Source organism: Stenella coeruleoalba (genome assembly GCF_951394435.1).
Source record: "Stenella coeruleoalba genome assembly, chromosome: 3".
NCBI classification, from domain to species: domain Eukaryota; kingdom Metazoa; phylum Chordata; class Mammalia; order Artiodactyla; family Delphinidae; genus Stenella; species Stenella coeruleoalba.
This window is the reverse complement of record NC_137148.1, coordinates 154,712,904-154,725,965: the sequence shown is the minus strand read 5'-3', so window position 1 is coordinate 154,725,965 and position 13,062 is coordinate 154,712,904. Positions and strand designations below refer to the sequence as shown.

Genomic DNA, 13,062 nt, shown 5'->3' with positions numbered 1-13,062 from the left:
GCTGTGATTGCTTGATTCTACCTCTACCTCTCCCTCACCCCAGCCTAACTAATAATCAGATCCCTTGTGCTTTGCTGGACCGTATCCCAGACCTAGAGTCTTTAGGTCTGAAGCCCAGCATCTATTGTTATTAAATTGCCCCAGGTGATTCTGATGTGTGGCTGGGTCTGGGAATTGCTGAACTGAGGGTGCCATGGGGATCTTTGCGGAGGCCTAGGCTATTCTTTAAAGAATGGGGCTTCCTGGGGGAGAAGAGAGCTTTTCCATAAGCAGGAGAAGAAACAGCCTTAGTTTTTTTAAAAAAACAAACTTTTCCTAGTTCTCCAGTTGTTGCCCATATTCTCCAACTGCTAATCTTTCTTCGTGTATGGAAACACGTGCTGCCACCTCTACTGAATGATTGGGATGCACTGATTCATGAGACACAGGCCCTGCCCTTGAAAAGCTGTCTTCTGTGGAGAAGACAGATTTTAATAATCATGATACACGTGATAAGCTCTCTACAAGAGACATGTAAAAAAGTGTTAGGGCATCCCAGAGCAAAGCACAGTTTATTTTGCCTGTGGACTTAGGAGAATGTAACACCCAAATTGAGCCTAAAAAGGAAGAGGTAGAGGGAACAGTGTGAGTGAAGATGTGAGTGCTTATGTATTGGAGAAGGGGAATGGATATTGTGGGAAGGAGTGGTTAATGGTTCTTCGTGGCAGAATATGCAGAGCAGAGAAGGACTGAGGAGAGGCATGCTTGTGTCCCGGGAAAGGCCCAGTGTTTGCACCCTTCAGTTCTGTGCCCATGTTCCCACCCTCATCCTTCAGACTCTAGGTGGATGAACATGGTACAGTCCTATAGGCCACCTGTCCTTTATTTCCTACCCAAGGCTCTTAGCTATCCAGATCCCTTTGTGGTTTCCCCCTCCATTCTGAAGTGAATAGATATAGGGAAACTAAGGCAGAAAGAAGGGCCCGGAAATATTGAAGGTTCTTATTAGGAAGTTGCAGCCAGAGAATGTGGGCTGGGTGGGGGGGGGTGGCGGGGGTCAAAGAGACCTTGAAGGTCACCTGTCTAGTCTTCTGTCCTGTGCTTCAAGTAATAACTTTGGATTGGGCAAGTCTCACTTAGTAAGTTTCCCTGTCATTTCTTCCAGGACAGAAGAGGAAAGAAACTAACGGGTATTGAGCACCTACTGTGTGCCAGGCCCAGGCCAGGTACTTTATATAATTTATTTCCTTCTGTCCTCACCACTCTGTGAAGTATGGTTTTATTCTCATTTCATAAATGAGGAAATTGAGGCTCAAAGAAATTCAGTAATAATCCAAGATCATACTGAAAATGGCAGAACTGGGATTTGAACTCACAACAGTCTGTCTCCAAAGTTCATACTCTTCCACCCATGAGAACTCTGTGTTGCCATTACAGAGTAGTCGGTAATAAGGTTTGCCCAAGGTTCCAGGTAAATAAGAAGCAGCTTAGGCCTTCCTGTGGCTGATTACACCCAGGAGGCAGGTTTGACAGATGAACTAGCCTTGGCGGGTAGAGGGCCCCTGGGGTCAGAAAGACTCACTGCCCTATCCTTGACTCAGCTTGTACAACCGAAGAGAATTCTCCACAAAATGGCTTTATGTTGTGAAACTATTGTCCTACCTCTTGGAAGGACCTGAGCCAACAGCCTGAGTGGGAGTTCGGGTGAAAGCTCCAGGGCACTGAGGTTGTATCAGCTCCCTAAGAATTAACTACACCTCTGATGGCCAGCAGTAGAATGGTCTGAGATTCTTACCCATTAGTGGCCTGGAGTGACGCAGCCATGCCTTTTCAACATGGTATGTCGGGAAAGGGGCTGGTTTGGCTGTGTTTTAGTTTCTATCCTTTGTGTAGAGCAGCTGAGACATGAGCCAGATGGGCTTTAAGGATTCGTTCATTTATTCAGTGAATGCCTACTATGTGCCAGACCCAAGCCAAGCCTAGTTCCTGGATACACTTAAATGGCCGCAGTCTACTCCCTGCCCCCAAAGAGCTCCCATTCTACCAGGATTTGGAGTAGGCAGAAGATATGTCTATGGCACAATGTGATAGGTGCTATACTGAAATAATTCTACTCAGCCTGGTCCAGCAAAAGCTTCAACGACCTTTGACCAAGATTTTAGGGGATAAGTAGGAATTTCCTGAGGAGTAAAGCTGAGGTGCTGGGGTTTGAAGGGGCAAGGTGTATCTGGGGAACAGTATGAATAGAACCTATGGCTCTCAGGTGTTAAGCGTGGAAATGGAGTATGGAGAGGTCAGCTGGGGCCAAGTTATAAATGCCAGGGGCCAAAGGGTGCCCTGGTAGCGAGCTCCACCAGAAAGGAGCCTAGAGATCAAAGAGAGACTAAGGTAGGAAAGAGGAGGTAAAGGAAAGAGATCCTCAAACTGGATAGGTATGTGAGAAGGCACATAATAAGCTAATATTAAGTAGAGAAGCCCAATGTCCTAATCAGTTTTTAATTTATGTATTATTTTGTTTATTATAATTGTATGTTATTTTAATGTGTTCCTGCCTGATTCTCCAAAATGAATATGAGGCATCCTGGGAGTTTGGGAGCATTGACAACCCCGTGCATGAACCTGCCTGGTTTATGCATGTGTTCTTAAGGCAGGAACTCTATGGTTCACAGCACCTAGCACAATGGTTGGCACCAGGTAGGGGCCCTGAGAATGTTTGTTGAATGAGGGAATGAATGGGTGAACGGAAGAGTGAGTGGTAATGACTGGGCTGATAAGTTTTTCTAGGCTGGGGATTAATCATTTTCTCTGCTTTTGGAAGGGAATTTTAACTGTTGTCCTCTCCCTGCCTCAGTGACAAGGAGGCTTTTGGAGTTGGGTGACTTGAGAGTAGAGTGCTCTACTGGGCCATTTCAGAATAGAATTTGGAAACTATTGCAGGGCTGCTGGTTAGATACAGCATGTGTCTTGGGGGAATCGTCTCAAACATACACAAACTCTTGGGAGTAAAAAGAATCCATGAAAGGAATGAGAGCAGGTTTGGTTCTGGAAATTAGATCCAGCTTCAAGAGCAGTCCTTGACAGCCATCTGGCCTAGTGACACATAATTCCCAAGTTGTGGCCAGAAAGTCTGAAGTGCAAAGTTTACTCATGCCCCCAAAGAGCTATCCAGATATGCCATGAACTGCTATATGATTGTTAATAATCACTATTGCTTATAGTGTACTCACTGGGTGACAGGCACTGTTAGATGCTTTACATCAGCAGTTCTGAAAGGGTTTGGTCTTGGGACCCTTTTACATTTTGAGGACCCGAAAGAGCTTTTGTTGGTTAAACTGTTGATATTTACCAAATTAAGTATTAAAACTGAGAAAGTTTAAAAATATTTAGTTACTAATTCATTGCAGAATAACAATATTAAACCTATCACATTAACATAAATAACAACTTCTAAATTAAAAATAATAATTTTCCAAACAAATTAGAAAAATGGTCTTGTTTTCACTTTTGCAAATTTATGTCTACCTTAATAGAAAGAAGTTAGATTCTCATATATGCTTCTGTATTCAGTCTGTTGCAATACATTTTGATTGAAGTATGTTAAAAAAAAAAATTCAACCTCACACAGATACATAGTTGGAAAGAGAAAAGTATTTTGATAGCCTGTCCAGACGATTGTTGGTATTCTTCTTTGCAATATGGAATCTGAGACCATATCAATAAAGTCTTTATACTCATTTACATTAAAATCGGTTGGTTCCAAAAAAAAAAAAAAATCTGTTGGTTCACCTGACACTTTGAGTGGACTTTATACCAGTGCATGATTCTGTAACATTATGCTTTGATCATTTGGAAAGTAGGTTCACTGAGTTATGTAGATCTTCCAAATGTTTTCCTGTTTCATTTTATAATATCAAAAGATAACATTTGTTAATATCACCATCAATTTCATCATAAAGTCTTTAAGTATTGGGAAGCTGTCAAGCTCATTGTTGTGGATACAACTTTTCCAAAATTCTAATTTTCTCCTAAAACTTGAATTTTATCATTGACCATAAATACAGAGTTGTTTTCCTTGAAGTGACACGCTCGTTTTGGTCATTTTTTGAGAAAATGTCTGCCAGTAACCCAGGTTTGAATAACCATAGTTTGTCAGTCATTCTTTGAAGTAAAAATGGTGTTCCATGAAAAAACTGTCTTCCCCTTTCTTTGATTTTATCTCTTTTTTCACAGGAAAACTAGAATGTCTTAGCATAATGCTTCTCAGACAAAGAAGAAAAGTCTTGGGCCTGGCCAGGCGAGGGAGCAGGCACTGGTTTTAATGGCTGCACATGCCAGCCTCCTGGGCTGAGAGTGGCCACAGTCTAGGGTTCCCCTGGCTCATTGACTGCTCTGGGGTTGTGCGTGCTACAACACTGATCCCCTGTGTGAGTAACCCCACACTGTCCAGAGATTTGGGGTTTGCTCAGAGAATGAAGCAGAATTATCTTGGAGCTTTTTTGAGCAGATCCCAAATCTAGAGAACCACTAGAACCTTTCCTTTTTCTCCTCCATGTTTTACCTAAGGCTAGACTGGAATCTGGAGAGGCTCTGAATTTAAACTGAGGTAAGAAGTAATAGTTAGCTGTTGCCCAGGGTTTCTGGATTTAAGAATCAGTTCCATCAGCCTTTATGATGAAGAAACATGGTTGGAATTTTCATTCATTCGATAAACATTTATTGATTATGTTATTCATGTGGGAATACTGTGCCAGGTGCTGAAAAGTACAGCTTGAGAACAGCTAGTTGAAAGCCTGAATTGACTACAGAGGATAAGAAGTCATGATTGCCAGGAATTTGGAAAATGGCAGGAGATTGCAGTCAAAGGGAACTGTGAACCAAGAGCTTTTCTCTGCCAAAGCAAAAATTTGAAAAATCTGGTAGTATTAACTGTATATAATATCTCCAGGGATTGGAATTCAAACAACCCTCTGGCAATTAAAGTAGAGATGAAAATGTCAGAGGGAAAAGTCCCCAGGCTCCACTGGGAGTTTTACCCAGGGGCAGGCACCAAAGATTAGAGTTAAGACAGCTCTGAGGGTGGCCCCCAGAACTACCTGGGCCTAGAAAGAAAGAATCTAGTATACCAAACTCAAGACAGTGGATAAGCTAGTTTCCAGTGTAGACTTATTAAGAACAGACCAGCCAAGGGGCATAGATGATAGATTGAATACCTCCTGTATGGATCCCTTGAGCTAAGTGCTTTGCATCTCTAATGTCACTTAATCCTCTGGGCAACCTTATGCAATGTAGGTGGTATATCCCTGCTTCAGATTGTACTTAATTAGCTTTCCAGGCCCTGTGTTTCTTCCTTTAACCAGAAAGAGCCTGCCCTGTAAATTCACTTCCATTGATGGCTATTCTTATTTATCATGTGTACCATTTTGGCTCTAGGGAAAGTCATGTTATTTCCATGAATGTGGAATCTCATTGTAATCCCCAAGGAATGCAATCTTCCACTCTTCCACACTTGAGATTGTAACCATTTGGGTGGAGGTCCAGGGTGGGGAGATGGCCTTTTTCTGTGGGAAACAGTAATTTCAAGCAATGTCTCACCAAACTGCCTGCCAGCTGTATTGCCATGGGGACACTTAACAAATCTGATTTAGCCACTATGTGCCCAGCTGAGCCTGTGCCCTGTGCTGTACTGTGAGGGATCCAGACAAGAATCAGATCTGGTACTTGCCTTCTAAGAGCACAATCTAGTAGAAGGGACAGATAAATAAGTTAAGTGGAAGGCACAGATGTTGTAACAAAGGCACAATGTGCTGTGGGGATATGGGAAGGAGAGGTGAATTATAAGAGGGAGTCTCTAGGAAAGCTTGGGTGAGATTGGATCTAAGCTGGGCCTTATTTAAGCCTTGCCCTTCTACTTAGTGGTAAATGTGGGGAGGAAGGGGGTTTTAGGCAGAGGATCCCCTTTAGCAAAGACATGACATAAGAGTACAGGGAGTATTTGGGGAACTTAAGGAATGACTTCATGGAGTGAGGACAGATTAAGATGCCTAAAAATCACCTTCAGTTCATTGCATGTGAGAGACTCTTGCATTCTCTTAAAATACAGTGATTGTATATTCTATATTTTCAATCGTAATCCTGATTTTAAATACTGTTTCCCATTGCCCCCATCATGTTCATAATTAGTGCCATATGTTGAGCAACATATATGCCTGGCACTAGGTGCTTTATCACAATGCTCACAGCCAACTCTGCAAGTCAGGACTTAATCCCATTTTATAGATGGAGAGACGTAGAATAAGTAGAACTTGCCCAGCATTATACAGCTGGTAAGTGATGGAGGCCCAGGATTAATGCCAAAGTGAGTGTTGTTTCTGCTACACCCCAGCACCTCCCACAAGTACTTTGGCACTAAGTACAGTCACATTGATTACATATTTAATTTATAAGAATTCTGTTTTCACTTTTAAAAGAAAACAGAAAAAATCACTTATTACACCTTGTCATTTACATTATACATTTGAATTCTTGGTTGTACCTACAAAACCATATATACTGTACCTTACAGGCCATATAAAAAATTTCGAGAATAATTTTACTCATACAAGATTTTCATCTTATGTAATAACTATAGAACCTAACACTGAAATGAAATGAAACTCCATTGTAGTAAAATTACATGTCCTGGTGTTTGCCTTAAAAATATGGTTACTTTTCTGTTTCTCACAGGGAAAGGGACTTGGGCATTGACCTCATCTCCTCCTTCTGGAGTTACTGTGGCATTTTGTAGCTATGGAAAGTTTCCTGGGTACACATCTCAGAAAGGCTTCTCTTGCCATAACTTATCTGAACACCATCCTTCTCCATCAGCCTTCCACTCTTTCCATGAGATACTCATCACCAGTGGGTTCTAGAAGCCTATATTCTTTTGCAACTGCCATTAAGCAGCCGACTTGCTCACTGAAATGTCCCCTTGGCACGGACTGTTTAGGCAGCATCTCACATGAGTTCCATATGTAAGATTCCTTTCTTTCTCTCTCTCTCTGGTACTCTTTTCCAAGGTCCTTGTACTTCTGTAAATGTTTCAGTATGCTTCTGGTACTACTGTTTGATTCCTTTCTTTTTCTAGAAACCAGGGACCCAGGTCAGTGTAATTGTAACATTACAGATTTAAGGATACCCTGATGCCAACTTATTGTGAGAAGGTGATTTTATTCGAAAAACATGATGCCATTTATTTTATTGGTAGGATGAAAATAATACTCTTATTAATTCCTTTGCTTAGGCCTCTGCAAATACCTGTTACCTAGTGGTGGGTAAGTTTGGAAGGTATATCAGTTAACTACTGTGTGTGACAAACCACCCCAAAACTTAGTGGGTTAAAACAATACTATTTATTATTTGTCATGAGTCTCTGGGTTGACTGGGTGTTTCTGCTGATCGCGGCCTACTTGGCTGATCTCAGCTGTGCTCACTCGTGTATCTGATCTGCTGGCCAATCAGCTGGGAAGACTCAGTTTTCCCCACATGTCTCTCACATCCCTCCAGCAGCTAGCCTGGTCATGCTTACATGGCATGACGGGTGCGAGAGCGAGCAAGCCCAGCCATGCAAGGAGGCAAGTAGAAATGCATACACACTTTTCAAGCTTATGCTGGCAGCATGTTTGCTAACATCCCGTTGGCTGAAGAAAGTGACGTGACTGTCAGAGTGAGAAGGGACTATAGTACAAAGTTGCAGGATATAGGAAAGCCATTAATTGGGGTCATTAGACACAATCAGTCTCCCAGTCAGTACCCCTCAATGTGACAGAAAACCTGTAGACTTATATTTCTAGGTAAAGTTTGTCCTAGAAGGGAAAAACAAAATCCAAATAATAATTACCGTGTACTGGGACCATGCTATCGGCACACACAGGGCTAGGCACTTTCCCTATCTAGGCACGAACCCTCACAACTCTGCAAGGTAGGTAGGAAGTCAGAGCTCAGGAAGTTCAATAACTTGCTCAAGGTCACCCAGCTAATTTGTGGTCAGGGAAGGATTAGAATGTGTGTCAGTCTGACCCCCGAAGCCCAGGGTTTTTTTCACCATACCTCACTGCCTCTCAGAAGCACCAGGATTTGCCTTACCCTCCAACTCAGTTTTCAACTGAGTTGATAACTCTTTGACTGGCTCCTCCAAAATGCTGCTGTGATCCTAATGGAATTGTGCAGCTCTTCAGGAAACCCACATGTTCCCCCAAACTGCATTAACTGAAACATTTTTTCTTTCAGGTGGGGATTGGTCTGTAGACTTCACAGACTCCCAAGGTTTGTGGCGTCTCCCAGACATGCCAGAGAAGGAAGGGCCATCTTCTCATTAACCTTCAAGATTTGGGGACATCGGGGCATTAGGGCATTTGAGCATGAGCTTTGGAGTCAGCCTCACTAGGGTTCAAATCCTAGTTCAACCACTCACTAACTCTATAACCTTGGGCAACTTATTTAACTTCTTGAAATTTGTTTCTTCTTTTAAAAAAAAGAGAAGAATGATAACACCTAGTTTGCAGAGCTGTTACAAGGACTAAAATTTGGTAAATAAAGTGCCTAACCCAGTGCCTGGCACGTAATAAGTGATGTCATTAGTATTGTTAATATTATTTCTAAGCAGAGCCCTTCCCCTTCTGGGAAACCCTGTTTCTGTCTGTTGGACAGGTTCCCCCCACCTCCAGCCAGTCTGTGCAGACTTGCTGCCTGCTGTGTCACCGGGAACGCAAAGGCTGGGAAGAAGGCCCTTCCCAAAATGGACTGGTGTTGCAGGGTGAGAAGCTGCCCCCTGACTTCATGCCAAAGCTCGTCAAGAATCTCCTAGGCGAGATGCCTCTATGGGTCTGCCAGAGTTGCCGAAAGAGCATGGAGGAAGATGAAAGGCAGACAGGTCGAGAACATGCAGTGGCGGTAGGTAACCGCTGAGAAGGGGTCCCTGAATGCAGGAGCGCTGCCTGCCCAAAGAAGTCAGGCTGCTGAGCCGTTGCTGCCTTGTCCTCTCAGGTGGCTCTCCTCAGGCAGCACCTATGCCCAAGTGCCAAGAGGCTGCTGGGCTGCATCCACACAGCATTAGCAGCTTGGGTTCACATTTGGGGGAAGAAAAGAGAGGTTTCAGGCAGCCCACCAGCCCCTGAGGACAGTGCACAGTGTGAGGGCCGGCTCAGATGTACTGGTAGATTGAGATCCTGACCCTTCCCTGTGACTGTGCTGCCTTCAGCTCTCTGGCAGCTCAAAAGCCAACCAATATGATATGGAGGGCAAAGGTCAGTTTGAGGGTCTGCAATGTGCCTCCATTAGAAGGCTTCCAAGATGCCTAGAAGCTGTCCAAGTGCTATCTCCTGAATCACAGAGGTCCGACTCCTTGTTTCTTATTCCCCTTTTACCCAGAATCAGTTCAGCTTCAGGACTCCTAATTTAAAGACTGTTCCTCTCCTTGCCAGCTCTCAGGACTCCCCAAAGGCCCACAGTTAACAGGCAGTCTCTGCCATTACCAGAATCTCTCTCATCATATCCACATACTTCACTGGGAGCACCACAGCCCCTCTTGGCAAAGGCCTGGCCCGCATTTGCCCTTGAACCTTTAGTTGTGGGAACTGTGCTTTGGCCATGGCATGGGGGCCTGGAGGAGGAGGTGTCCCTGGGGAAGCTGAGGCAGCAGAGGGTTAGCTCTGATGTTTCCCCTTTTACCATGAGCCTTTTTCTTCCCCCTTCCCCAGATCTCCTTGTCACACACATCCTGCGAATCGCAGTCTTGTGGGGGTGACTCTCATTCCTCTTCGTCCTCCTCTTCATCGTCCTCATCCTCGTCGTCCTCCTGCCATGGGAACTCAGGGGACTGGGATCCCAGCTCGTTCCTGTCAGCACATAAGCTCTCGGGCCTCTGGAACTCCCCGCACTCCAGTGGGGCCATGCCAGGCAGCTCTCTCGGGAGTCCTCCTTCCATCCCTGGTGAGTCTTCAAGCTCGGAAGACAGCCAGGCCCCATAAGTGGAGAGAGCTCTGTTTTCCTAACTGCTTGTTCAAACAATCAGAAGATCGGTTATTAAAATATTGAGCTGGCCGAAAAGTTCGTTTGGGTTTTTCCATAACATCTTATGGAAAAACCTGAACAAACTCTTTTGGCCAACCCAATAAGTAAAAGTGGAGCTGTTCTGGTGGAAGCCAAGCAGGGAATCTAGCCCTTGACTGTCTTGGTGGGAATCCTTTCCCCAGGACTGGCTCTGATAGCTGTTCCCATTGGATCCAAGAGGGGACCTGGTAAGCACTGGCTGAACAGAAAGTGAAGTCTGAAAGGGCCTTTAGGGAATTAGGAATCAGATCACCTGACTCCTGCAGCAGCACAGAGGGCCTGGGTGCCTCCTTTTCTCCATCTAGGGCATGGGTGCTTTTATAAAAGCACTGCACTTCCATCCACAAGAGATAGGCAGTGTGAGCTGCCTTGATTATTAGCCAGTTTTGCAGCTATGTAAGCCTTTTCTAGACTCTGAGATAACACTTAGTGACCCAAAGAAAAAATCTTGGGTTTTTGATGTACTGTGTAAATATGAATTACTGTCTGCTTCTAAATGGAGGACCTGAATTCTTCAAAGGGGTGCTGCCCCCAGAATTGTGAGTTGAGTAATGCATAATTCCAGTTATTTTGGTGCATAAGCCAGAGAGAGTCATCAAAGCCTTTTCCCACTTGTCCTCTGAAATCTGGGGCCACCCGGGAGTCTGGCATACCCTGGCTGCCTCAGTCCACATGGCCCAGAGGCAGAGCCTCAACCTGCTGCTCCACTGGCTTCTGTAGATCCTGCCCTGGGCCTGAGGAATGCCTGTTGACAGGCAGGTCCTAAAGAGGTACTGAGAGACAGAACATGTATCCCCTGTTTATGCCAGCAGAGGTGTTGTGGCCTTGCATGGGGCTGGCATTCCTGGTGCCTTCTCTCTCAGGCCTGGACTTCAGCCTGTCTAGCTGCTGCCTAAAGAGAAATCTCTCCAGCCCAAGCTACTGCTGGGCTTTTCCGAAAGCTCACAAGTCCACCATGCTGAAAGGCTGTTCCCAGGCATGTTCCCTATGGTCACAGTAAGCAGGATGCTGCAGCAACGAGTCATTGGGCTTCCTTCCCAAGATCTGGGCTCCCACTGACACCTCTCTCCCCCGTCCGCCCACAGGTGAGGTTTTCCCCATCTCGGAGCACCACCGGCACTCAGACCTCACTGCTCCACCTAACAGCCCCACCGGCCACCACCCCCAGCCAGCGCTGCTGATCCCATCTCACCCCGGATCCTTTGGCTCACCACCCCACCCGCACCTGCTGCCCACCACCCCGGCAGCACCTTTCCCTGCCCAGGTTTCAGAATGCCCTATTGCCATGGCTGCTGCCCCCCACACCCCAGGGCCATGTCAGAGCCCCCACCTTCCCTCCACTAGCATGCCGCTCCTGAAGATGCCTCCACCATTCTCGGGTTGCAGCCACCCCTGTAGTGGGCATTGCAGCGGGCACTGCAGCGGGCCCCTCCTCCCACCGCCCAGCTCTCAGCAGCTCACTAGCACTCACAGGTGAGTGGCGCAAAGAGCAAACTCCCTGACAGCTTGAACTTAAAAGAGTTTTGGGAAACTTTGCAAAGGGTACCTTTGGGATAGAAATTAATGTGTTTATGTTTTTTCCATAGTTTGTTCAATTATAAAAGAAATATGTGTTTATTATTTAAAAACTTGGAAAAATTTAGAAATGTATAAAATTCCTGGCAACCTAAACTTTAACACTGCAGTACATTTTTTCTTGATGTTCTTTTTTTTTTTTAATATTTTTTTATGTATTTGGCTTCGCTGAGTCTTAGTTGCAGCATGCGAGATCTTTAGTTGTGGCATGCAGGGTCTTTAATTGCAGCATGTGAACTCTTAGTTGTGGCATGTGGGATCTAGTTCCCTGACCAGGATTCGAACCCAGGCCCCCTGCATTGGGAGTGCGGAGTCTTAGCTACTGGACCACTAGGGAAGTCCCGTGATATTTCTATATATAAATAATATATATAAATAACAAAACGAGGTCCACATTCTATATATTTTTGTGTGTTTATTTTTTAACAGTATACCATGATCACTTCCCCAGTTAAAATTCTTCAGAAAACTTTTCAGTGGCCATATAGTGTCTAATTGTACAGCTCTCGCATAGTTTATCATTCCCCTATTCCTGGATATTTAGGCATTTCTAGTTTTTAACTGTTATAGACTAGGCTGTAATAAGCATCCTTGCACACAAATCTGTTTGAGTCAGGAGTTCTGTCCTTAAGATAGATTCCTAGAAGTAACTCTTAAGTACTGAGAAAGTTTATATTAATATATATATGAAAGATACAATTTTTTGGAGAAGATAGATTTATCTTTTTATATTGTAAATCACATGTGTGTGATTTTTGGCCATGCCTGGTGGCATGTGGGATCTTAATTCCCTTACTAGGGATTGAACCCATGCCCCCTGTAGTGGAAGCTCGGGTCTTAAGCACAGGACTGCCAGGAAAGTCCTCTAAGCACCTTGATAATGATTCCTTCCCCGTGGAACCTCCCTCACCTTCTCCCATCTCAGAAGGTGAGAAAGGCCCCAGAGTATGGGGGTTGTCAGTTTTTATAGGGGTGGGTAATTTCATAGGCTAATGAGTGGGAGGAGTGTTCCAGCTCTTCTGGGAAGGGGCGGGGATTTCCAGGAATTGGGCCAGAGCCCACTTTTTGATCCTTTTGGTCCATCTTGGAACTGTTATGGTGCCTGTGGGTATGTCATTTAGCTTGCTGATGTGTTACAGTAAGCATATACAGAGGCTCAAGGTCTAGTGGAAGTTAACTAGTGTGCCATCTTGGACCCATTTGATTCTAATCAGTTTATGTCATGTCCTTGGGCTATGTCATTCTTTCAAAGGCTGTGCCCTGCCCCTTTCCCTCCTGTTTCATCCCCCCCCTCAAAGATTTTACTCCCACATTCTTATGGGAAGCAGAAGGGCAATGGTTGGTCTGTCTTCTGTAACTGCTTCAAGGCTGAGTAGGACTGTTGGCCCACCCCTGCTCCTTGCCCCACCCTTCCTCCTGCCT

At 44.8% G+C, this 13,062-nt stretch overlaps 1 protein-coding gene across 9 annotated transcripts in view; it reads left to right on the top strand.

The window, feature by feature from the left end:
• The window catches only part of FAM193B (family with sequence similarity 193 member B), a 32,258-nt gene that overhangs the window by 5,487 nt on the left and 13,709 nt on the right, over window positions 1–13,062 (top strand). For 6 of the 9 annotated variants that reach the window (XR_013827557.1, XM_079916566.1, XM_079916563.1 and 3 more), the window contains 3 exons: window positions 8,665–8,907; window positions 9,714–9,945; window positions 11,151–11,538. Coding sequence is in view for 8 of the 9 variants with exons in the window: in XM_079916566.1 (XP_079772692.1) it covers window positions 8,665–8,907; window positions 9,714–9,945; window positions 11,151–11,538 (863 nt within the window). In the remaining variant the exon portion in view is untranslated. Of the gene's footprint in view, window positions 1–1,038; window positions 8,281–8,664; window positions 8,908–9,713; window positions 9,946–11,150; window positions 11,539–13,062 lie in introns of those variants that run through there. The other 3 variants (XM_079916567.1, XM_079916568.1, XM_079916569.1) reach the window with 3 other exon arrangements.